This window comes from Podarcis vaucheri (assembly GCF_965113315.1).
Source record: "Podarcis vaucheri genome assembly, chromosome: 16".
Lineage (NCBI taxonomy): Eukaryota > Metazoa > Chordata > Lepidosauria > Squamata > Lacertidae > Podarcis > Podarcis vaucheri.
The window spans coordinates 24,592,429-24,616,277 of NC_138754.1; the positions used below are offsets into that span (position 1 = coordinate 24,592,429).

The 23,849-nt window shown below is 46.6% G+C and overlaps 3 protein-coding genes and 1 long non-coding RNA gene across 7 annotated transcripts in view; all 4 read left to right on the forward strand.

Moving 5' to 3' along the window:
- Positions 1-1,961, forward strand: part of LOC309521067 (SEC14-like protein 2) — a 34,478-nt gene extending 32,517 nt beyond the window's left edge. For both annotated transcript variants that reach the window (XM_082203347.1, XM_082203348.1), the window contains 2 exons: positions 276-445; positions 1,775-1,961. In XM_082203347.1, the coding sequence (XP_082059473.1) occupies positions 276-445; positions 1,775-1,923 (319 nt within the window). In that variant the 3' untranslated portion in view covers positions 1,924-1,961. The remainder of the gene's footprint in view (positions 1-275; positions 446-1,774) is intronic.
- Positions 1-18,186, forward strand: part of CCDC157 (coiled-coil domain containing 157) — a 106,127-nt gene extending 87,941 nt beyond the window's left edge. Inside the window, exon 10 of one of the 2 annotated variants that reach the window (XM_082203150.1) lies at positions 18,128-18,186. In XM_082203150.1, the coding sequence (XP_082059276.1) occupies positions 18,128-18,171 (44 nt within the window). In that variant the 3' untranslated portion in view covers positions 18,172-18,186. Of the gene's footprint in view, positions 1-11,947; positions 11,991-18,127 lie in introns of those variants that run through there. The other variant, XM_082203151.1, reaches the window with a different exon arrangement.
- LOC309521182 lies at positions 2,863-4,899 on the forward strand. Its single transcript, XR_014214534.1, has 2 exons — positions 2,863-4,273; positions 4,509-4,899. It is a non-coding gene; the product is annotated as an uncharacterized lncRNA (long non-coding RNA).
- MTFP1 (mitochondrial fission process 1) lies at positions 10,490-23,806 on the forward strand. 2 transcript variants are annotated; one of them, XM_082203394.1, is made up of 4 exons: positions 10,490-11,084; positions 19,057-19,184; positions 20,200-20,432; positions 23,009-23,806. In XM_082203394.1, exons 1-4 carry the CDS (start codon positions 10,505-10,507, stop codon positions 23,064-23,066), a joined length of 999 nt encoding a protein of 332 aa, XP_082059520.1. In that variant the 5' UTR covers positions 10,490-10,504; the 3' UTR covers positions 23,067-23,806. The 2 variants fall into 2 exon arrangements, with proteins under 2 accessions (XP_082059520.1, XP_082059521.1); XM_082203395.1 differs by lacking the exon at positions 20,200-20,432.
- Positions 23,807-23,849: the final 43 nt, after the last annotated feature.

Sequence of the window (23,849 nt, forward strand, 5' to 3'; positions counted from 1 at the left end):
ACGATTTCTGTTCTCATCCTGAAGCAAAGTTCTTAACCTGAAGCACTATTTCTGGGTTAGCGGAGTCTGTAACCTGAAGCGTATGTAACCTGAAGTACCACTGTACGCACTCTGCACAAACATCATAGGAGGACTTTAGACATGGGGATGGGGGCATCGCCAGGCAAAATGGGGCACAGACTGTACCACTTCAGAATGCGGAGGAATGAATGCTTCTCATAATTCCTAACCGTCCTTCACTTCTCCCCTCTCTCCTCTGATATCCCTGTTTATAGGTGGCAGTTCATGTCGGACGGGGCCGATATAGGCTTTGGCGTCTACCTGAAGACCAAAGTAGGGGCGCGCCAGCACGCCAACGAAATGGAGGAAGTGCATCCCAACCAGCGCTACAACGCCCACATGGTGCCTGAAGACGGCTCGATCACCTGTGCGGATCCAGGGATCTGTAAGTGGTACCCAGATATCTCACTTTCCAGTCTCCCCCCCCCCTCCAGTATTCCCTGAATGGACTTGAGTTCATCTGGAGAGATGTACTTTATTTTGCATAGAATTTCATGGGGAATTCCGACCCGCCCCCCTGCAGGTATCATGTGCTGTAATAACGCTCTTATGCAATAGTGTATCATTTCTGTACAGCATGCACTTACATAGAATTGTAGAGTTGGAAGGGATCTATCTAGTCCAACCCCCTGCAAGGTAGGAATCAGATAATATTATACATAATATATTACAGTGGTACCTTGGTTCTCAAACTTAATCTGTTCCGGGAGTCCGTTCGACTCCTGAAACCATTCGAAAACCAGGGCGCGGCTTCTGATTGGCTGCAGGAGCTTCCTGCAGCCAATTGGAAGCTGCGGAAGCCATATCGGACGTTTGGCTTCCAAAAAACGTTCGCAAACTGGAACACTCACTTCCAGGTTTGTGGTGTTTGGGAGCCAATTTGTTTGGGAGCCAAGCCGTGTGTGTATATATATATGCTTTCGTAGATTTTCATGGGTACAGGAATGCAGGTTTTGGTGTCTTCGGGTGTCTTCCCGTGTAAGAGTCGGGGTGTCTGTGCGACGTTTCGACGAGGTCTCACTCGTCATCTTCAGGCTGGTGCTTTCGGCTTCTTAGAAGCCGAAAGCACCAGCCTGAAGATGACGAGTGAGACCTCGTCGAAACGTCGCACAGACACCCCGACTCTTACACGGGAAGACACCCGAAGACACCAAAACCTGCATATATATATATATATATATATATATATATATATATATAGTACAGTCGTACCTCAAGTTACATACGCTTCAGATTACAGACTCCGCTAACCCAGAAATAATACCTCGGGTTAAGAACTTTGCTTCAGGATGAGAACAGAAATCGTGCTCTGGCGGCATGGCAGCAGTGGGAGGACCCATTAGCAAAAGTGGTGCTTCAGGTTAAGAACAGTTTCAGGTTAAGAATGGACCTCCGGAACGAATTAAGTACATAACCAGAGGTACCACTGTATAGTCGTACCTTGGAAGTCGAACGGCATCCATTCTGGAAGTCCGTTCGACTTCCAAAACATTCAGAAACCAAAGTGTGGCTTCCTGCAGCCATCAGACACTGCAGAGAACGTTTGCAAACTGGAACATTCACTTCCAAGTTTGCGGCGTTCGGAGCCAAAATGTCCGAGGACCGAGGCACAACTGTACTTGCTCGGTGGCACTCTGGGCTCCCGGGAGTTTCGGCAAGGGGCAGTGGCAGCCCTGACATGACACTTTGCTGTCCTTTTTCTCTGCCCACGCAGACGTCCTGCGGTTTGACAACACGTACAGCTACATCCATGCCAAGAAAATCAGTTACTCGGTCGAAGTGCTACTTCCGGACAAGAAAGTGGAAGACGACTTCCAGAAGGTGGAGGAGCAGACAAAAGAGCTGAAGATTAACCACGCCTGATGGAGCTTTCTCTCCCCTCCACCCGCAACCCCCCCCCCCACAAATCCTAAAAACGCTTCTTCCCCTTGGGAGGGGTGGCTTTATGGGGCAGAGGAGTAGAAGGAACATTCCCAAGGATGGTGGGGGAATTTAATTTGGGGCGGTTAGGGTGGATTACCTTTGCAATTGGATACGGAAACCAGTTGGTCTCTTCCAGTCCCTACTGTGGGACGTTGCCCACCAGCAGTTTTTTTAGGGTAGCGGGGATTGATTTGGCAACGCTAACAGGCAGAGGAGAGCTGCCTTCTGTCTCTCAAGCTCTGTAGCCCTGCCTCTGTGTTTACATGGCGCCTGAGAACTGACGGGCCTTCCTTCTCGCGTGGGGCTGCATTTCCTCAAGGCTAATTGGTCACAGACCACGGACCAGTGGTGGGCAGGGCTACCCGTTCTCTTCCCCCCCCCCACTGCTTCTTTCTCTTCCTCTCCCCACCCCCCCCAACCCACCAGGCTGCTGGGATCACAATGGATTGCTCATGCCAGAGGTCTGAACTGGTTGCATGCAGGTGGCTTCTGAAATTACGCTGAGGGCTGCCTGTAGCCCTCGGAGCACAATTTCCCCACCCCTGCAGTAGGCATAGGGTTGAAAGAGCAGGGGGGAGTTTTTTGGGACACCTTGCCGGACTGGACTGAGTGCTCTTCAGATGCTTTGGCCTACAACTCCCATCAGCCCTGACCCAACACGTCCACATTTCTCTACTACAGGATTTCCCAAACTTGGGTCTCCAGCTGGTTTTTTTGGACTACAACTCCCATCAGCCCTAGCCAGCTGGACCCAGCAGTCAGGGATGATGGGAATTGTAGTCCACAAAAAGACCCTGCTCTGGTGTGTCCTTTACCAAAATAACAAATCCCTTTCTGGCTGTTTTAGAGTGAACCTGGGGCCCTGACTCCCATGATGGGACTGGTGGGTGTTGGGAATCCAACGGCATCTGCAGGGCCGCAGGTTAGCCACGCCTGCTCTGTGGATGTGTTTAAGCCTCTGCTTCCTCAAAAAGCCACCTCCCCTTACTGCCCATCACTGCCCTCTGCAGTGAACTCCACAAGCGCACAGAGCCCGGTGCAAAGTCCTTCCTTTCAAGCCCAGGCCTGCGTAGCCCAGGACTCATCCGTCAGAAGCGGCTGCCATCAGCCGTGTACTGGAAGGCGCTGCTTTTCCGCTCTCCTCGTTATGGCTGTTCCCAAGAACAGCAAACCCTGGGAAGGTTTCAGCAAAAAAATGTATTGGGGGGCAAGATGGGGTGGCTCTCTCCACGCAAGGCTTGCTTCTATTAATGGATTGCCTTAAATCCACCTGCCTCGTTTACGCTCCGTGCACCTGCAACAGGTGAGCTGGACCTGCCTGCATGGCACTGGTCCTGAATGTCTGAAAATCCTGCACATTTTTTTAAAAAAGCAATTTACAGGGTAGGTTCTTACCTCAGTTAGTTTTGGGGGGGGGGCGGTTGTGGGATCTTTGCTCAGCAAGGGGGTCTCAAGTTGTACCTGCGACACATTTTCAGAGAGGGAGGGAAAAGCTTAGGAAGAGGCCACTTCTTCCCTGCCTATCTCTTTGCTTATGAACTTCTCTGTCAAAATTCTTGAGCGTGTGGAAAACCGGAGGCCCAAGGAAATAAAATTTTCCCGATGGACACGTTCACTGTGGGCTCGCAGCTAAGCCCAAGTCTCGGCCAGAGTGTCCAGAAACATAGCACTTTTGTTTTTCTCCCTCCCGCGCCTCAATTTTAGTTTTTCAGTTACCTTGAAGATGAGAAATGTTAATAAACATCTGAGTTGGTATGCATGCTTACGTCTGTTCATGGTAGGGTTTTTCGGGGCGGGGGGAGGGAATAAAAACAGGACCTTGCAGAAAAGATTAAGAAGGAGACAATCTCTGTTCCGCAAGCTTACCATGCACAAGTTGCATCACGAAAGGAAAGGGGGATGAGGAGGGATGAGAAAAAGAAGCAAACTCAAGCACATGTTCAACACTTGAGTCATTTGTTACAGTTGGGGTTGTGGGGTATAATAATAATAATAATAATAATAATAATAATAATAATAATAATAATATACTGTCCTATACTCGGAGGTCTCAGGGCAGTTCACAGAACAAAATCAAAATATAAAACCACAAAATATATCATCAATAGTGTAGAACTTCCTGAGGAATCATTCCCTATGTTGACTTATTTCTCTCGCCTAAGGAATAGTCGCAAACCCTAAAAACAATGCAATCAAAATGATAAAATGAAACATGAAGCTAAAATATAAACTGATAGAGAGGCATTGTGAATTTTCTGCTCTAGGCCTTCCCTTAACTGGTGCCAGTGTGGTGTAGTGGTTAAGAGCGGTAGTCACGTAATCTGGGGAACCGGGTTCGTGTCTCCGCTCCTCCACATGCAGCTGCTGGGTGACCTTGGGCCAGTCACACTTCTCTGAAGTCTCTCAGCCCCACTCACCTCACAGAGTGTTTGTTGTGGGGGAGAAAGGGAAAGGAGAATGTTAGCCGCTTTGAGACTCCTTAGGGTAGTGATAAAGCGGGATATCAAATCCCAACTCTTCTTTAGTTGTTCCTGGACCACAACTCCCATGACCCCTAACTCTTAGCCCCATTGGCTGCTAGGGCTGATGGGAGATGGAGTCCAACATATGAAGGGCTACAAGGAAGGCCTACAAAACTTCAGGCAATGGGGAAAGGTGTCTTTGTGGTTTTTAAGTGCTCTTACATGGGGGGGGGTGAGCATGACAGAGCTCCTCTGAATCAATTGCAATGTGCTCAGTTACTATTTGTGGCATGTATTTCTGAAAAAGAAAACAGAGAGTGGAATATTCAAAAGTGTACTCCCCTAAATGTAGCATAAAGTGGTACAGTCCAGAAACTGCTACCCGGTTTATTTAAATAATTTTTATCCCACTCATCAGCTGGAAGGGGGAAAGTCTCCCATCAAGGCTTACAGATCATTGAAAAAAGGCACTTCTTACTTTCTGTCTTGCAATCTTAAACAAGCAAACATACATACATGGAACAAAAGAAAAAATAAGCGGGGAGGGAAGGAAAAAAAAGCAAGCTCAGGTATGAGTTATTGGTTTCAAGTTCTGATGACCAGCTGCATTCTGCAATCTCATTTCCATGTCCTTGTTTAGGAGGAGAGAGAGGCGTACAGTGGTACCTCAGGTTAAGTATTTAATTCGTTCCGTAGGTCTGTTCTTAACCTGAAACTGTTCTTAACCTGAAGTACCACTTTTGCTAATGGGGCCTCCTGCTGTTGCCGCGCCACCGGAGCCCGATTTCTGTTCTTATCCTGAAGCAAAGTTCTTAACCTGAAGCACTATTTCTGGGTTAGCAGAGTCTGTAACCTGAAGTGTATGTAACCTGAAGTGTGTGTAACCAGAGGTACCACTGTATACAATAAATCCAGTTGAGTTGGGTGGCCGAAGTTGGGGTTAAGGAGAGACTAAAGACCTTTGTTCTAAGCGAATGGAATGGCCTCAATGCGACTGCTTGGTCTCCCAGATGGGAAGCTGAGCAGACACTACTAAAAATCTGTTGTTTAAATTGGCTGACATTAACACTGGACTCAGAAATACTAGCCAGATAGAAACATAGCAGATCCACAGGGTGCAGAAACCGGTTGAGCAGGTTCACAGTTTGCCAACCAGACAATGCATTTTCCATCTGCGTTTTCGCTACCCAGCTACTTCCCTGTCACTACCAATATATTTATAACTGGGAGTCAGATTTAGGGATCCCTGTATCCTTAGCACTTATATCTGCCCCCCCCCAAATGCACTAAAACCATAACACATAAAACCAGGAAGCTCTAACTTGTACAGTATGGGGAACAGTGCCCACATGTGTAGGGGAGAAGGGAGAAATGCAATTTAGTTCATGTTTTAAAGGTGTATCTTCCAAATCTGCATTTTCCAGAATGGAAACACAGCCATTCTTTGAAATTTGCACTTCTCTGGATTTTGTAGTGTAAGTCTTCAGTCAAGTAACTTGTGCAAAATACATATATACGGGTACAGAGTGTGCAAAATGTATCTCTTAGTGAAAATGCCATACAAATATGAAGGGGAGTGGATTTACAAAATTGTGTATATTAGGTAAAATTGCATATGAACAGGTGTATATAAAGTGGTAAAAGGCTCTAAAAGGCTGAGGAATTCTCATGAGGGCTGAAAATAAAAATGCAAATGGATGTGGAAATATGGAGAACTCAGCTTAAGAAAATGAAGAAATAAGAGGAAGCAAAATAGATAATCGTTCCTAGTAATGAGCTTTCAGGAACTAGTGAGAGGCGTATTTGCAAATTACACAACAGGCAATTCAAAAACAAAACAAAAGCCCTTGGGACTTATCATCCCTAGTATCTGCGCACACACACACACACACACACACACACACACACGTTTGTCGTGTATTGCACAAAGATCTGATAACATTTCTCTTAGCAGTTGCTAATGATTCCTAGAAGTTAGAAACAAACTCTAGGTTCTCATTACAAGGCTAGTAGGTGAGATGTGGGAACAGTCTTGGCCAGCGTAAGAAAACATCAGCCACTCTCTAACCCAATGTTTTGTGTACTGATTGTAGCTGATGGAAGCTCAAAACACCTGATGGGCTGTCAAATGCTGGTTCAGAGCATTGCTTTAGCTGAGAAGTCGATGCTCAGATGATGACACAGCATGGCAAATTTTATAGAAAATGTATTTTTCCCGAATATGTGCTCCTCTTTCTGAAAAGGCAAAAGTACTACTCTGTACTGAAGATGGGTTGTTTTTCCACTTTCTCCCTTATATACATAAAAATGTAGGTGGTCATCACGCTCGACAGTTCACAGCATGAGGAGTGGCAGGCTGCCCCAGTGTGGTTTAACAGAGGGAGGGAGGCTCTCTATGCAGCAAGTGCCTTGCCCTCCTTTCAAAGGTTGTGGGTTTGGGGCAAAGGGGTGTTTGTTGGCAGTCACAGCAAGCTGGAGAAGCAGACCCTAATTGTATTTGCTCTTTGACTTGGACGCGGGTGGCGCTGTGGGTTAAAGCCTCAGTGCCTAGGGCTTGCCGATCGAAAGGTCGGCAGTTCGAATCCCCGCGGCAGGGTGCGCTCCCGCTGCTCGGTCCCAGCGCCTGCCAACCTAGCAGTTCGAAAGCACCCCCGGGTGCAAGTAGATAAATAGGTACCGCTTACCAGCGGGAAGGTAAACGGCGTTCCGTGTGCTGCGCTGGCTCGCCAGATGCAGCTTTGTCACGCTGGCCACGTGACCCGGAAGTGTCTCCGGACAGCGCTGGCCCCCGGCCTCTTGAGTGAGATGGGCGCACAAACCCCAGAGTCTGTCAAGACTGGCCCGTTCGGGCAGGGGTACCTTTACCTTTATCTTACCCACCATTTAGAAAATGTGTGAAGTTTCTGACGTCCAAAGATCTGTTTTGCTTTGTGCTTATTGTTCCTGAACAAAATATTTACAAATAAAACTCATTTGTTAAAAATATAAATGCAAGCATGTGCTCTTTACTATTAATTTTGTGCATCTAACCGGCTTCAGGGCTTGGAGGTAGTGATTCCTGTATCAAATTAAACCGGAGAGAGCAATCATTCATCTTCACTTTTACAGCCAAGAAGACAATGAATTGGATTTCAAGCAAACCAAGCTCTGACAAACCACATGACGAAAACAAAGAACTGTACCTCTCAATGGGAGAGATCATATTATCTCTACAGTTCAGTGACGGGCTGCATGCAATCCTGTTCCTTGCAATTCCAGTTTTAAAGGGATCTTGCATAGGAAGTGGTGGAAATACCTCTTAAAAATACTGTAAATGAAAATCCGTTTCTGTTTTACTTCTTGAACCGTGCATGCAAACAGATTTTTGTATCTTTATATCTGGTTGTCACTCAACATCATGTGCCCACCAGCCTGTGCTTTCATAGGCGGACCTAAATGGGACGGGAGGCATTTCCGGCTGGTGTGTTAGCCATCTTTGTTAAGGGCGGAAGAGCTGATTTAGGGATCATGCGCCAATTCCTGTCTTTATCTACAATTAGCCTAAACCGGGAGTTCCGCTTTTTCATTAAGAAAAACGAGAGAGACACCTGTGATACCTTGAAGGCCACGCCTCTATTGTGGCACATGCTTTTGTGGGAATCAGGGGCAACTGGTCAAGAAGGTTTTGCTCCTGGCATAACACACAAGTTATGATCTCAAGTACATTTAATACCCAAAAATTACAAACACATCTGATATCTTTTTATGAGCTAGGATCTCTTGAGGATAGCATATTTCTGACTGGACAGAGACAGCCTTTTTCTAGAATGCTGTCCCAGCTATGGAAATCTGCTAAGTGGCAGCTGAGTTTATAATCTGTTTTGGTGCTAGAAGAAAACATTTTTATTTTCTGACGTCTGTTAGATTTTGATTCCTGATTTGGGGGTTTATGTGGTCAGCCTGTTGCATGGGTTGTTTTTTATTTTAAAAAAAACTCATTAAAATTAGTTTGCTCTTTGTTTTAGAAACCATCCTGAGAGTTTTTAACTGAAATGAAAGGGAGGAGGGTGTCAAACATGAACATAAATAAGCAATTAGGAATAAGCCCTACCGTTAGGTAGCCGCTTCTGGGGAGCAGAGAGAACAGATAGAGACACGTGTCTGCCTGCCCGGGAGCCCCTTAACTCGTTTCCTGCCCTAAAGTGAACTGGAGAACTTGGCAGCTCGGATTTCAAACACAGCTGCCTCGGCCTAAATCTAATCCCCATTTAATCCCCTGCTAGTGTTAACAAGCGCGCCATCTCGTGGTCTGAACGGACTCGCCTCCATCACGCGATTCAGATTTGAGCCATCAGCGCCCTTTTCCGGTTTCATTTCTGTTCAAGCTGCCAACCAACTGTGTCCCGAAAGCACATTACTGTATTTCTCCCCCAAAAGAATCTTGAGGACTGTAGTTTTTTTAAGGGTGTTGGGAATTATAGCTCTGCGGATAGTCAAAGCTGCAGCTGCCTGGCTTCATTTTTATTTAATTGCATTTATATTTCCCAAGGAAACTCAGGATGGTTCAATGGCTGGACCCTGCTCCATATTATCGTCACAATATAAGCTAGGCTAAGAGATGGTGACTGTGACCCAAGGCGAGTAAGCAGTGAGCAGCACAGAGCCATGAGAGAATTTGAACCCTGGTCCCTCACAGCTCATAGTTTGACACTCTTAATTTATTCTTTGCCTGTAGCCTGCACCCCACCAGACGTTGACCTCCCAGTATACACCAGCCCTGGCTAGTGTGTCCGCAAAGAACCTGGAAGACCCACATCCAGGCATGAACCCCTCTGGGTGACCTTGGGACAGTCAGTTGTCTCTCAATCTAACCTACCTTTATTGTGAGGATAAACTGGAGAGGGAGGGAAAGCGTGTATGCAAGTCTGAGCTCCTTTGTGGAAGGATGAGGTATAAATGTACAGTGATACCTCAGATTACATACGCTTCAGGTTACAGACTCCGCTAACCCAGAAATAGTACTTCAGGTTAAGAACTTTGCTTCAGGATGAGAACAGAAACTGTGCAGCAGCAGCAGCAGGAGGCCCCATTAGCTAAAGCGGTGCTTCAGGTTAAGAGCAGTTTCAGGTTAAGAACGGACCTCTGGAACGAATTAAGTACTTAATCCGAGGTACCAGTGTAATAGGTAAAGGTAAAGGGACCCCTGACTATTAGGTCCAGTCGTGACTGACTCTGGGGTTGCGGCGCTCATCTCGCTTTATTGGCCGAGGGAGCCGGCGTACAGCTTCCGGGTTATGCGGCCAGCATGACTAAGCCGCTTCTGGCGAACCAGAGCAGCGCACGGAAACGCCATTTATCTTCCCGCCGGAGCGGTACCTATTTATCTACTTTCACTTTGACATGCTTTCAAACTGCTAGGTTGGCAGGAGCAGGGACCGAGCAACGGGAGCTCATCCCGTCGCAGGGATTCGAACCGCTGACCTTCTGATCAGCAAGTCCTAGGCTCTGTGGTTTAACCCACAGCGCCACTCGCGTCCCTATAAATGTAATAATAATAATAATAATAATAATAATAATAATAATAATAATAATGGGACATAAGACCCCTTCAGCTGAATCTCCTCCAGCATGCTGCTCTCATAAATGACCTGGAGGAGGGTCACCACCGTTTTGCCGGCCCGATCATGCGACACTTGGGGAGAGAGAATTTAGTGGAGGGAGCTTCGCCTGCTGGATTTCTGCCTGCTGAGCTGTTGCAGGAAGTGGCGCCAGTTTATTGCATCGATAAATTTATTGCATTGATATCTCACCTTTCTCCCCTACCCAAGGAATGAATGAATCTTTATTTGCGTCAGCCATCGGCCATAGCAATAAAACAACAATACGATATACAAAGAATAGAAATAAAAAGTCAATTATATAAAATACATTTTAGGGTGGGTGTGTTTTTTTTAATCAATAGTCAAACAGTGGATCTTATTCGGATTGCCCCAGCTTAAAACCCTGCAACCTTTGCTATCCCCTGCTCATCTTGATCTGCCAAGAGAAAGGAGCCTGTGGCAGTGGTTGGGCGATCCGGAATGGACAATAAAAGAGGGGTGATAATCTCATTCCTCAAGTCTTTGAGTGCAAGCCAGAAGGGTATGCGCCACCGATTCCAAGGAGCTGACAGTGCCCACAGACATGGATCTCGCGCTCTTCACTCAATCCTCACAACAGCCCTGCGAGGTAGGTTGAGGCGGAGAAGCAGTGCCTGGAACAGCCACGCACCCACCCTCGAAGTCCCCACGCGCGATCGCGCGCGATCGTGGGCAGGGAGGGAGCTTCCCACGACGGCAGGCAGGCAGGCAGCCTTCCTTCTCCTCCTCCTCCTCCTTTGGGGCCGCCCCTCTCCGCGGCCAGGCGGCCAGTGGGGAGGCGGCTCGGCCGGCTGGGCCCGGTTCCATTGGCCACTGGCTCCGCGGCGCCGTGCGCTCTGCTGCGCGCTTTGGAGAGGAGGCGCGGCCTGCGCTGGCCCGCCAGCCCGGGACTCTTCCTCGATCCCCGTCCTTCCTGCTCCTGCCCTTGGCGCCCCGGAGCAGCCGGCAATGGGATCGCCGGCCGAGGAGCCTCCGCTGCCGGCGCCGGACCTTTACCGCGACACGTGGGTGCGCTACCTGGGTGAGTGGCTGCAGGGCGATCGCCGCGCCGCGCGCCTCCTCGCCAGTCCCAGCCTCCGTTAAGGGCGCGAAATTTACTCTCGAGGAAGCCCGCAGGCGGCGGAAGAGCGCTTTCCCCTCTGGGACTGCGTTCAACAAGAAGTTGGCGGACGGGACGGGGGGTGGTGGAAATCGGGCGGCGGAGACTGATCGGAGTAAAAGGCAAGGAACGCTGTTCTCAGGCTTGGGCAGCGGAGGTTGCCAACTGCTTTTCTGCCAGGGCTCCTGTGCCTTCAAGCTCTTGCGCCTTCTTAGGCACAGGAGTTCCATCCAGGATAGAAGTTGGCCACTCTCGTCCCAATTTACCGCTATTAAGCGCCGTTAGTGCTATACCTTTCGGTGAAATAATGTTAATAATAGATGTTTAGCTTTCAGGGCACAATCATGCCCTGAAATGTAGAGTACTGTATACATGGGCAGTGATGGTGTGTTTTTAGGTAAAGAACTCAGCACCTAGGAGATCTTGGTTCAAATTCCCCATTGAGCCATGAAGCACACTGGGTGACCTTGTTGTTGTTGTTTAGTCGTTTAGTCGTGTCCGACTCTTCGTGACCCCATGGACCAGAGCACGCCAGGCACTTCTGTCCTCGGGTGACCTTGAGGATCTGTCAAATACCTCTTAATCCAAGCTACCTCACAGAGCTGTTGTGCAGATTAAATGAGGAGGGAGAGAAGCAAGTCTGTCACTTTGAGCTTCTTGGAGGAGAAAAAGTGGGATAGAAATGCAATAAAATGGCATACTGTCACCTCCCTGAAGGTACTTCCAGCAGGGCAGTTGCGTACTGCTCAGAAGTACAGTGGTACCTCGGGTTACATACGCTTCAGGTTACAGACTCTGCTAACCCAGAAATAGTGCTTCAGGTTAAGAACTTTGCTTCAGGATAAGAACAGAAATTGGGCTCCGGTGGCGCGGCAACAGCAGGAGGCCCCATTAGCTAAAGTGGTGCTTCAGGTTAAGAGCAGTTTCAGGTTAAGAACGGACCTCCAGAACGAATTAAGTACTTAACCTGAGGTACCACTGTAAGCCCTTTTTAATTCAGTGGGTCTTACTCCCAAGGAAGTGGGGTTAGGACTGTGGCTTTAGTTTGGAGCAACAAGAACAACAAAGCCCAACAAGCAGTCTTGTTGCACCTTTTTTTGAAGACATTTATTATGGCATTAGCTTAGTCCAGACTCAAGTCTACAAGAGCTTCTGCAAGCCTTAAGCCTCCCTGCTGATGAGAATACTGTACACCTTCTCTTTCAACACAAAAGATACACAAGGGACAATTGCTCTCATAGATACAGTACCAGGCATGAGATAGTGGGCATCTCCAAGACTATGACTGGCAGGTGAAGAGGCCTTGTCTGGCTGGCATATACACATGGTAGGGTCTTTCGAGTGGCAGTTTTCTGTCTGATGAATGCTCTCCCTGGTTAGGCACATCTGCCCCTCTCGTTATTGACTTCCGAGAGGAATTTGGAAACATCCTAGTTTAGATCCAGGCATTTGATGGCAACCCTGAAATCACTGCTTGAGAGAATATTTTAAACTCTCTTTATATGTTGGTTTTTATTGATGCATTTTCCACCGTGGGCTCCTTCACCAGGAGGAAGGATGTGATATTAAATAAATGAATGAATGAATGAATGTGTTGTGGAGTCCAAGGATTTGATATGTGTGCGTGTGTGTAAAGTAAAGGTAAAGGTACCCCTGCCCGAGCGGGCCAGTCTTGACAGACTCTGGGGTTTGTGCGCCCATCTCACATCTATTGGCCGGGGGCCAGCGCTGTCCGGGGACACTTCCGGGTCACGTGGCCAGCGTGACAACGCTGCTCTGGCGAGCCAGAGCCGCACACGGAACGCCGTTTACCTTCCCGCTGGTAAGCGGTACCTATTTATCTACTTGCCCCCGGGGGTGCTTTCGAACTGCTAGGTGGGCAGGCGCTGGGACCGAGCAGCGGGAGCACACCCCGCCGCGGGGATTCGAACCGCCGACCTTTCGATCGGCAAGCCCTAGGCGTTGAGGCTTTAGCCCACAGCGCCACCCGCGTCCCGTGCGTGTGTGTAACGGAAAATAAATTTCCCACATAAGTGTTTGGGTACAAAAGTCATGATCTGAAGTCCAAATGATGCATTACATGCAGCTGAGTATAACTTTCCAGATATACTCCTTATAGGACCCTCGTACCTACGGGACCGCCTCGCCTGGTATGCCCCACGGAGAGCCTCAAGGTCCATAAATAACAACACCCTAGTGGTCCCAGGCCCTAAGGAAGTTAGATTGGCTTCAACCAGAGCCAGGGCCTTTTCAGCACTGGCCCCAACTTGGTGGAACGCTCTGTCTCATGAGACCAGGGCCCTGCAGGATCTGATTTCTTTCCGCAGGGCCTGTAAGACAGAGTTGTTCCGCCTGGCCTTTGGCTTGGAGCCAATTTGATTCCCTCCCCCCCATTTTCCATTTTCTTTTTTCTTTTCCTTCTCCTGCAATGAGGCTACATTTTAATATTTTAATGTTCCATTATTTTAATGTTGTATTTTATTTTTGTTTTTAAGTTGTAATCATTCATCTTGTTTTTATTATTGCTTGTAAACCGCTCTGAGCCCGGCCTTGGCTGGGGAGGGCGGGGTATAAATAAAAAATTATTATTATTATTATTATTATAGCTATATATATCTATTGTACATCTGCTATATATTTTGATAAGTTGTTTCTCACGGAAATGCAAACAAAATTCAGTTTCTCCTTCCTTCCTACTTGCTGTCTCCAGTGGGCAACTGGGCTCTGCAAAGGGGAAGAGGCTTCTTAACTTTCTTGACAGCTTCTCTATTAAAATCTGTCACTGTCCTTTCAAAATGTTTTTCCTCTTGTTGAGGACAGCCATTTTAAATAGATGTTGTTTAAACAACAACAACGTGGGGAAGGAATTAAGGATCCCCTTGGTTTTCTGTATTGTTCTATATCATTGCTACATAAATGATGTTATCTTCAAAGGAAACGTATTTTTATTTATTTCGTGCATTTATATCCCCCCCTTTTTTCCACTCCAAGGAGCTCAAGGTGAGATATATGGTTCACTCTCTTCCCATTTTCATCCTCACAACAGTCTTGCAAGGTAGGTTAGCTTGAGAGATTGTGACTGGTCCAAAATCAACCTTAAAGGCCAAATGGAGATTTGAACCCTGGTCTGGCACTCTAACCAGTACACATACTGACTCTTTTTATAAAAAAGAAAGAAAGAAGATAATAATAATAATAATAATAATAATAATAATAATAATAATAATAATAATAATTTATTACTTATACCCCGCCCATCTGGCTGGGCCTCCCCAGCCACTCTGGGCGGCTTCCATAAAAACCAAAAATACAATAAAATATCACACGTTAAAAACTTCCCTGAACAGGGCTGCCTTAAGATGTCTCCTGAATGTCAGGTAGTTGTTTATCGCTTTGACATCTGATGGGAGGGCGTTCCACAGGGCGGGCGCCACTACCGAGAAGGCCCTCTGCCTGGTTCCCTGTAACTTGGCTTCTCGCAATGAGGGAACCGCCAGAAGGCCCTCGGCGCTGGACCTCAGCGTCCGGGCAGACTGATGGGGGTGGAGACGCTCTATCAGGTATACTGGACCAAGGCCATTTAGGGCTTTAAAGGTCAGCACCAACACTTTGAATTGTGCTCGGAAACGTACTGGGAGCCAATGCAGGTCTTTCAAGACCGGTGTTATATGGTCTCGGCGGCCGCTCCCAGTCACCAGTCTAGCTGCCGCATTCTGGATTAGTTGTAGTTTCCGAGTCACCTTCAAAGGTAGCCCCACGTAGAGTGCATTGCAGTAGTCCAAGTGGGAGATAACCAGAGCATGTACCACTCTGGCAAGACAGTCCGCAGGCAGATAGGGTCTCAGCCTACGTACCAGATGGAGCTGGTAAACAGCTGCCCTGAACACAGATTTGACCTGTGCCTCCATGGACAGCTGTGAGTCCAAAATGACTCCCAGGCTGCGCACCTGGTCCTTCAAGGGCACAGTTGCAGCAGCTCCTACTGGTTTGCTGCTGGGGGACCATGGCTTCTGTGACTATATTTTGGTGTCCTTGTCTTTAAAGATGACTGCGGGACAAAACTTTGCACAACCAAATGTCATGTGTGTAACTCTTGACCTTGTGGCCAGAGCAACTAGTTTGCATGCCAAAAGCCCTTGCTTAAATCTCCCCAAATCCGGCTGGGAAAACTGCTGCCAGTCAGTGTAGACAATACAGTGGTACCTTGACTCTCAAACTTAATCCATTCCGGAAGTCTGTTCCAAAACCAAAGCATTTCAAAATCAATAGAAAGTAATGCAAAATGGATTAATCCGTCCCAGCCTTTTTTTAAAACAACCCCTAAAACAGCAATTTAACATGAATTTTACTATCTAACGAGACCATTGATCCATAAAATGAAAGCAATAAACAATGTACTGTACTGCAGTCATACAGTGGCGTAGCGTGGGTTGTCAGCACCCGGGGCAAGGCAAGTAATTTGTGCCGCCTAACCCGTGGATTTGCGCCCCCTAACCCTAACCCCCAGATGTTGCGCCCGGTGCGGCCGGCCCCCCCTGCACCCCCCACGCTACGCCACTGCAGTCATACAACCAATCAATCAGTAGCTCAACTGGGTTCCACAGAGCCACAAAAACAAAACAAAAAAGAGCCGCAAAAGCAAAAACGCTAAATAGCAAAAACAGACAGACCTCAGTGTAACACTCAAAACGGAAGTGTGGCACTCAAATCGGAAGCGCAACACTCAAAACGGAGCACGTTCGGCTTCCAAAAAAAGTTCGCAAACCATAACACTTACTTCCGGGTTTGCAGTGTTTGGGTTCCAAGTTGTTTGAGTATCAAGGCGTTTGAGAACCAAGGTACCACTAAACTGAGCTCGATGGACCTGTGTTCTGACTTTATACAAGGCAGTCTCCTGTGTTGACAGTCTTGGACAGCTATTGAAGACACAGCTCAAAAATGACAGGACTGGGGGGGGGGGACTGGGCAGGGTGGTGGTGATGTGGCAACTTCAAGGATGAAATGTCAGCTTCCATTCAGTGATATTTGAGAAGCAGGATCCCTTGTGCAAAGTGTCGTTTACCGGGACGTTTCTGCTGCGTTGGGTCGCAGGCAGCTCCTAAGGTGACTTTCTCTGGACCTTGGAAAAGGACTTTGCTAGGGCGTCAGGAAGAGGAGACTGTGGGGACTATCCTCTGAAGAGTGTGAAACAGCACAAAATGGCTGCATCGCTGCCCCTCTTTGCAGCGCAGCGAAATTTAATCCCGTAGGAACAGCTGCGGCAGTCAGGCACGCGGGAGCGAAACGGATGGTGGAGGTTATCGCCAGCAAAGAAAGTTAATGCAGTTGTTATGCTGTTGTCTTTCTGGTGGTGCTTGCAAGGTCAAATGCCCCCCCTTATCTTACTTTCACAACAACCATGCGTGGCGGGTTAGACTGAAGGAAATACTGGATAAATATAATAATAATAATAATAATAATAATAATAATAATAATAATAATAATAATAATTTATTTATACCCCGCCCATCCAGCTAAGTTTCCCCAGCCACTCTGGGCGTCTCCCAATCGAGTGTTAAAAACAATACAGCATTAAATATTAAAAACTTCCCTAAACAGGGCTGCCTTCAGATGTCTTTTAAAGATAAGATAGCTGCTTATTTCCTTCACTTCTGCAGGGAGGGCGTTCCACAGGGCGGGCGCCACTACCGAGAAGGCCCTCTGCCTGGATAAAATTTGGAGGATAAAATTTTGGCGTGACCTTGTTGAGTTCCTTGGAAGGAAGAAGTGTGGTGTAGTGGTTAGAGCACAGGACTAGGACTTGAAATACAAGGGTTCAAATCCCCACCATGAGGCCTCATGGGGTGACCTTGGGTCAGTCACCAACTCTCAGCCAAGCCTACCTCACAGGGGTGTTCTGGGGGTAAAATAGGGAGAAGGAGAAGTGTGTTGAGTTCCTTTGGAGAAAAGATGGGATATAAATCAATAGTTAATGTAACATGAACTGGGTGGGTTGGGTTCATCCCATCCAACTGTTTTTAGGATACGTTCATCATATACCAGTCTTGGTGTTGGTTGGTCCCCCAAACCGTAACCTAGTTCAACCAGGGAGAAGAGTCGGTGGAAGAAGATTGGAAAAAGTTTAAAGACTATTTACAGAAATATTGTAAAATTAATGAGTGTTAGAATGATGTTGGATATAAATTAAGTGGTTTTTAGCTGTAATACTATAAGGGAATATGAAAAATGGATTATTAATAGGTAAAAATTTAATGTCACAATATTTTAAGATTAGGATAAACAAAGAGGGGAAGGATTTGCTGAACCAACAAACTGAACTGGAATACAAAAAAGGGAGGCGCGGGGAGGTCCGGGAAACAAGCTAATGAAAAATAAGTAATGGAAAGATTGAGTTGTTTTTAACTATTTTTATTTTGTATTTTTCTTTTTTCTTTTTTCATTTTGTAATGTTTTGAAAATTTTAATAAATATCTTTTAAAAAAAAACCCGTAACCCAGTTCACTGCAATCCACTGAAGCTTAAACTAAAAAGAAGTGCTTAAATTCTGCTCCTATACACTTTCCGTAAACAGTACGCAGTTAAGATGTTTGTGCGCATTCTGTAACCTCACATACCTCAGGCAATGATGGGGATGTTTTCCACATTGAGGCACAAGCCACTCCCCTCCCTTTCCATATTAATAAAAGATGCTGTGGCTTAGACTTAGTGGCGCTAAATGGATCTCATTCTTCATATTTCAGTTTTATTGACAGGTAAATTAAAAATAGGGCTTTGGCAGGATGTTAGTGACTCACTGCTTGAAACTGAAAGTATGGACTTTTACAGCTGCAATCAGATGAGTTGAGAACAAAAGAGAGAGATTTCTCCAGAGTAACACCGAGTCAACAGAGCCATAAGGCACAAAGGAGATCAGGAAGATTCAATATGGACATAATATTTGATAAAGAAATACAGTGTTACCTCAGGTTACATACGCTTCAGGTTACAGACTCCGCTAACCCAGAAATAGTACCTCGGGTTAAGAACTTTGCTTCAGGATGAGAACAGAAATCGTGCTCCGGCGGTGCGGCAGCAGGAGGAGGCCCCATTAGCTAAAGTGGTGCTTCAGGTTAAGTACAGTTTCAGGTTAAGAACGGACCTCGGGAACGAATGAAGTACGTAACCAGAGGTAAAGGAACAATTGATGGAAATTAAAACCTCACACAGGAAGGAGAAAGGAGAACTTCACTTGCGAATTTACAAATTACTAAATGTGTCATAATAATTATACAGTGGTACCTCCGGTTAAGTACTTAATTCGTTCCGGAGGTCCGTTCTTAACCTGAAACTGTTCTTAACCTGAAGCACCACTTTAGCTAATGGGGCTTCCTGCTGCTGCTGCGCCGCCGGAGCACGATTTCTGTTATCATCCTGAAGCAGAGTTCTTAACCCGAGGTACTATTTCTGGGTAATAGTAACCTTCTGTAACCTGAAGCATATGTAACCCAAGGTACCACCGTATTGGACTTTTGTCCAATATTGGTATCGATATAATATGGTGTATATTGGACTTTTGTAACTGAAAATTAATAAAAATTATTCAACAACAAAAAATAGGTTTTTTGAGGCTGCCATCCATCTGGGTTTTCCCAGACATTTTAGCTGCTTTTCCAAAATTCTGCCCGGAGGCAATTTTCAGCGGTTGAATCCCGGCTATATCCAGGAAATCCCTAATTACAATGAAAAAGCAGAGACAAAGCAAGAGAAGCAGGGAGTCTCCCCCCCCCCCCCCCGCTGCAGACACATTAACTCTTGAAAGTAATGACAGCTGTTGGACTCTTCCTGCCTGTTGGGCAGAGCTTGAAGCTGTGGGAGGGGCTTTGGCACCCCTGCTGACCTTTGACCTTCGTTACAGGTTACGCCAACGAGGTCGGGGAGTCTTTCCGGGCCATCGTGCCCGTCTCATTGGTCTGGGCCAGCTACGGAGTAGCAACTGCCTACGTGGCGGCCGACGCAATCGACAAGGGCAAGAAGGCAGCTGCTGTGAGTACAGAGTAGGCGATGAAACCATTTCTCAAGTCAAGGGCCATGTTCCCTTCTGGGGGCCGCATGCTGGTAGTGGTGGGCAAGGCCAGAGGTAAAAGCGAGTGGAGCAAAGATTTTATCTTTGTATAGGAAGCAAGAGACATTATCAGAATTCAAGGATTCGTTCCTGCTGGGGGAGGAATGCATAAGTTGCAAAGGAAGGCCAATGTCGTCCAGCGAGAGTTTTGAGGGCCAGATAGGGTTGAATGTTGGAATATCCGCATCTTGCAGATCTAACATATAGAATAAGAGAACAAGAAGAACATACGTTTGAAGATTGCAAAGTGTTTATTGAATATATGGAGGAAAAATGTGCTTATTTGAAACCGTGGGCAGCATTAAGATAAATTCAGCAGTGTAAATAAGTTTTGGTGGCTGGGGAAACCCAGCCAGATGGGCGGGGTATAAATAATAAATTATTATTATTAAATTATTATTCATATCGGGATACTGAATGGTTTAGTTTATATAAAATATGCAGGGATTTATGTAAAATGAACCATGGAAGGAGAAGAAGGGAAGTCATTGATATTTTATGGTTGTTTAAATGAATACAGTATTCCAAAATTAAAGTTACAGATTTCAGATAGGGTTGAATGTTGACCCCGGGCCCAAGGTACACACAGTTATGCTTTTAATGTTTCAAATATTTTGCTGATAATTTAGTTCTTTTACTCTTTTTGCAAACTGCTTTGAGGTTTTCTTTTTAAACAGTCGAGAGGTGTATGGATTTTATGAAACAATAAATAAACAAAAACAATGATTCATATAATTTATATACCTCCTTTCGTTTCAAGAAGAAGCAGTTAACAAGCACATGGATAAATTAGGTTTTAGGTGTTTTGTTTTGTTTTTAAATGACTTGTTTGGAAAAAGGGTAGGATGGGAAACCTGAAAGGGATGAAGGTCAGTTTCTTTTTTGGTTTTAAACGTTTTAAGTCCGCACCCCTTTCATCCTTCCTCCGACTGACAGGCGAAGGCCGTGGACGAAGGGAGGAGCAAGCATGCCGCAGTGGCGGTCGTGGACACATTTATATGGCAGGCTCTGGCTTCCGTGGCCATTCCTGGCTTCACCATTAACCGCATCTGTGCAGGGTCACTCTACCTCATGGCCAGCATGACGCACTGGCCTCTCTCGGTCAGGAAGTGGGCCACCACCGCCGTGGGACTCTCGGCCATTCCTTTCATCATCAAACCCATCGACAGGTACGGGCAACTTCCACCCCTTGAGCACAGCCAAGGATGAGCTGTATCAACCTTGAAGAAGCCCTGCTAGGTGCTGTGTACTTCAACCCTCATCAGCCCCAGCCACCAAGGCCATTTTGGTCTACAAATCCCATCAGCCCCAGCCACTGGGGGCCATTTTGGTCCACAAATCCCATCAGCCACTGGGGGCCATTTTGGTCTACAAATCCCATCAGCCCCAGCCACTGGGGGCCATTTTGGTCTACAAATCCCATCAGTCCCAGCCACTGGGAGCCATTTTGGACTACAAATCCCATCAGTCCCAGCCACTGGAGGCCATTTTGGCCTACAAATCCCATCAGCCCCAGCCACTGGGGGCCATTTTGGACTACAAATCCCATCAGCCCCAGCCACTGGGGGCCATTTTGGTCCACAAATCCCATCAGCCCCAGCCACTGGGGGCCATTTTGGACTACAAATCCCATCAGCACCAGCCACTGGGGCCATTTTGGCCTACAAATCCCGTCAGCCGGAGCCACTGAGGCGATTTTGGACTACAAATCCCATCAGCCCCAGCCACTGGGAGCCATTTTGGACTACAAATCCCATCAGCCGGAGCCACTGGGGGCCATTTTGGACTACAAATCCCATCAGCCCCAATCAGCAGATGCTAGGTTGGGAGTACAGGCCTGCCAGCTGGGGTTGAATGGAGTTGTAGCCCTAAACACCTGATGGGAAAGGTTATTATTTGAGGTGGTGACCTTGAAAGGGCAACTTACCTTCTAACAGTAGTGATTAAGACGGCCTCACATTTTAAACCTCACATCCATACCATATATCTAAAGCACTATGATGCCTCGTTAAACAGTCAGTTTCCCCCATAGAATCCTGGGAAATGTAGTTTGTGCTGAGAGTTGTGAGGAGGCCCCCGTTCCCCTCACGTTCAATTTGTAACTTTACTGTTCTAGCCAAAGGCCAAGACAAACTTGCATTAAGCAATAGTATTAACAAAATAATACAGAACACAGGTCCATAATATAAAAAAGACTCACAGAGCTACAGTTCCCAGTGTTTCCTGAGAAGATGGATTGCCTGTTGAACCTCTCTGGGAATTGTAGCTCTGCGAGGGGAATATAGGGGTCTCCTGACAACTCTCAGCACCCCTAACATACTACAGGTCCCAGAATTCTTTTGAGGAAGCCGTGACTGTTTAAAGTGGCTTCCTAGTGCCATAAATGTGTTGCGTGAACATGGCCAAAGTACTCTGACATAAGCATGGCTGAACAGCCGCCTTTTCAAACTAAGATCCCTTAGGGGAACAGAGCAATTATGTCAGAAATGGGTCTTTATTTAATCTCACACTGGGATACTGATTCTCAAAATAGGGTATCTCATCCCTGACCTCACTTTTCTCATTTAAATCGTGCCTCGGCGTTCTCTTGGGTAAAACGATGTGAATAAATTCAATCCCTGGGCAAGAATTCAGTCTGTCTATAAATAAACATTATGCCCAGAGAGAGTCAGCGACATTGTGTTCTCTTTGATTGATCGATGCAGAATGTCATGCCCTAAGGTCCTATTCTCACTGGTTTTTAAAAGTAAGTGGCACCCCCTACTGCCAGACACAAGGAGACACATCTTCACTGAGAGACTGATTCTGCTGTTACTTCCTAAAGTAGCCACCCATCGCTTCTTTGCAGAATCTGTTTGCCTCCCTTAGATTTCTGTTCATTCCTGCTCAGCTTCTAATCCTTATTCAGACGTGCATTCTCCTCACATGATAACAGTCACATTGGGAGAGGCAGGGAGGGTGCTCTCAATTTGGGGTTTTCTACAAGAGCATCAAAAAACAACACATATGCCCCCCAAACCCCTGGAGGAATTTCTTGCCTCCATGGAAATGCCAGGCAAATACAATGGTACCTCGGGTTACATACGCTTCAGGTTACATACACTTCAGGTTACAGACTCCGCTAACCCAGAAATAGTGCTTCAGGTTAAGAACTTTGCTTCAGGAGGAGAACAGAAATTGTGCTCCGGCGGAGCGGCAGCAGCAGGAGGCCCCATTAGCGAAAGTGGTGCTTCAGGTTAAGAACAGTTTCAGGTTAATAACAGACCTCTGGAACGAATTAAGTACTTAACCAGAGGTACCACTGTATAGTGGTACCGTGGTTTTCTAACGTACCATATTTTTTCATGTATAAGACTAGGTTTTTTCCCTTTAAAAATGTCAAAAAATAGGAGGCGTCTTATACTCTGGGCCATCTCCCCCCCCCCCATTTTCTTAATTCTGAGTCCCCCAAAATAAGGGGCGTCTTATAGATGGAAAAAAATATGGTCATCTGTTCCGGAAGACGAAACATTCAAAAACTCAAAACGGAAGTCTCAGTACAGAAAACTCAATACGGAAACTGCATTTCATGTTTGACTTCTGAGGCACGTTTGAAAACCAAGGCACTTACTTCCTGGTTTACGACGTTCGAAAACTGAAACGCTCAACAACGGAGATGTTAGAAAACCAAGGTACCACTGTAGGTTTTTTGTGGATCGCACTATTGTTTTACCTGTCTCTCTCTCCCCCGATTCCTCTGGTGCAGGTCAGTGGATTTCTTGATGGACTCCAGTCTCCGCAAACTCTACAAGACAGAAGAGTAAGAGGAAGTCCTCCTGCCCCTGGTCTACCAGAGCCTCCGATAGCGAAACCGGGCTGTCATCCACCCTCAAAGCCACTACCTCCTTCTCTCTGGTCTCCATGTTATCTAGACTTCTAAAATATTGAAATCCAGCTTAGTGGGACCTGTGCTGAACCAGTGCAGCTTCGTACTGTGGATCCAACGAGGATGGATCTCCTGGGCAGCTCAGGATGTGTCCTAAAAGCCTGTGTAGAGACTGGTCCATTTCCCATGCCAACAGAACTTGCATGTGGCCTTCTAGAAATCCTTTCACATCCTTGTTCAGGTCAATGTTCGGGGGGGGGGGGAAGAGATGTACTTAAGGCACAACCTGTTATTTTTTTAGGGTTCCTGGCAGCTGTTTCCCAGTAGCAATGTGGACTAGCCTGGTGACAGTTTATATTGCACTCCCAGCTATGGGAGTGGTTAATTGCACTAACCGTTAACAACTTAAGGAGAGCCAGTTCTAAATGGCTCCCGTTACTGCTGCTCAGCTGAAAAAAGTTATTTGTAGTTCCTTCAATCTGGCTTAATGATAGTGACACTGTACACACTATGCATTTAAAGAATGACACCCCTCAAAAAATTCTAGGTTTATAGTTCTGGGGTGAACTTCAAGAGATGGAATGGATTCCAAGGTTCATCCTAGTCCAGCCACCTGCGTGGTGTTTACCCAAGCCAGTGAGAATTTTAGCATATAAATAAACAAAACAACTTTCTGTATCTGATTTCCTTTCCGGGTGGCTCACGCAGTTGCACCATTTAT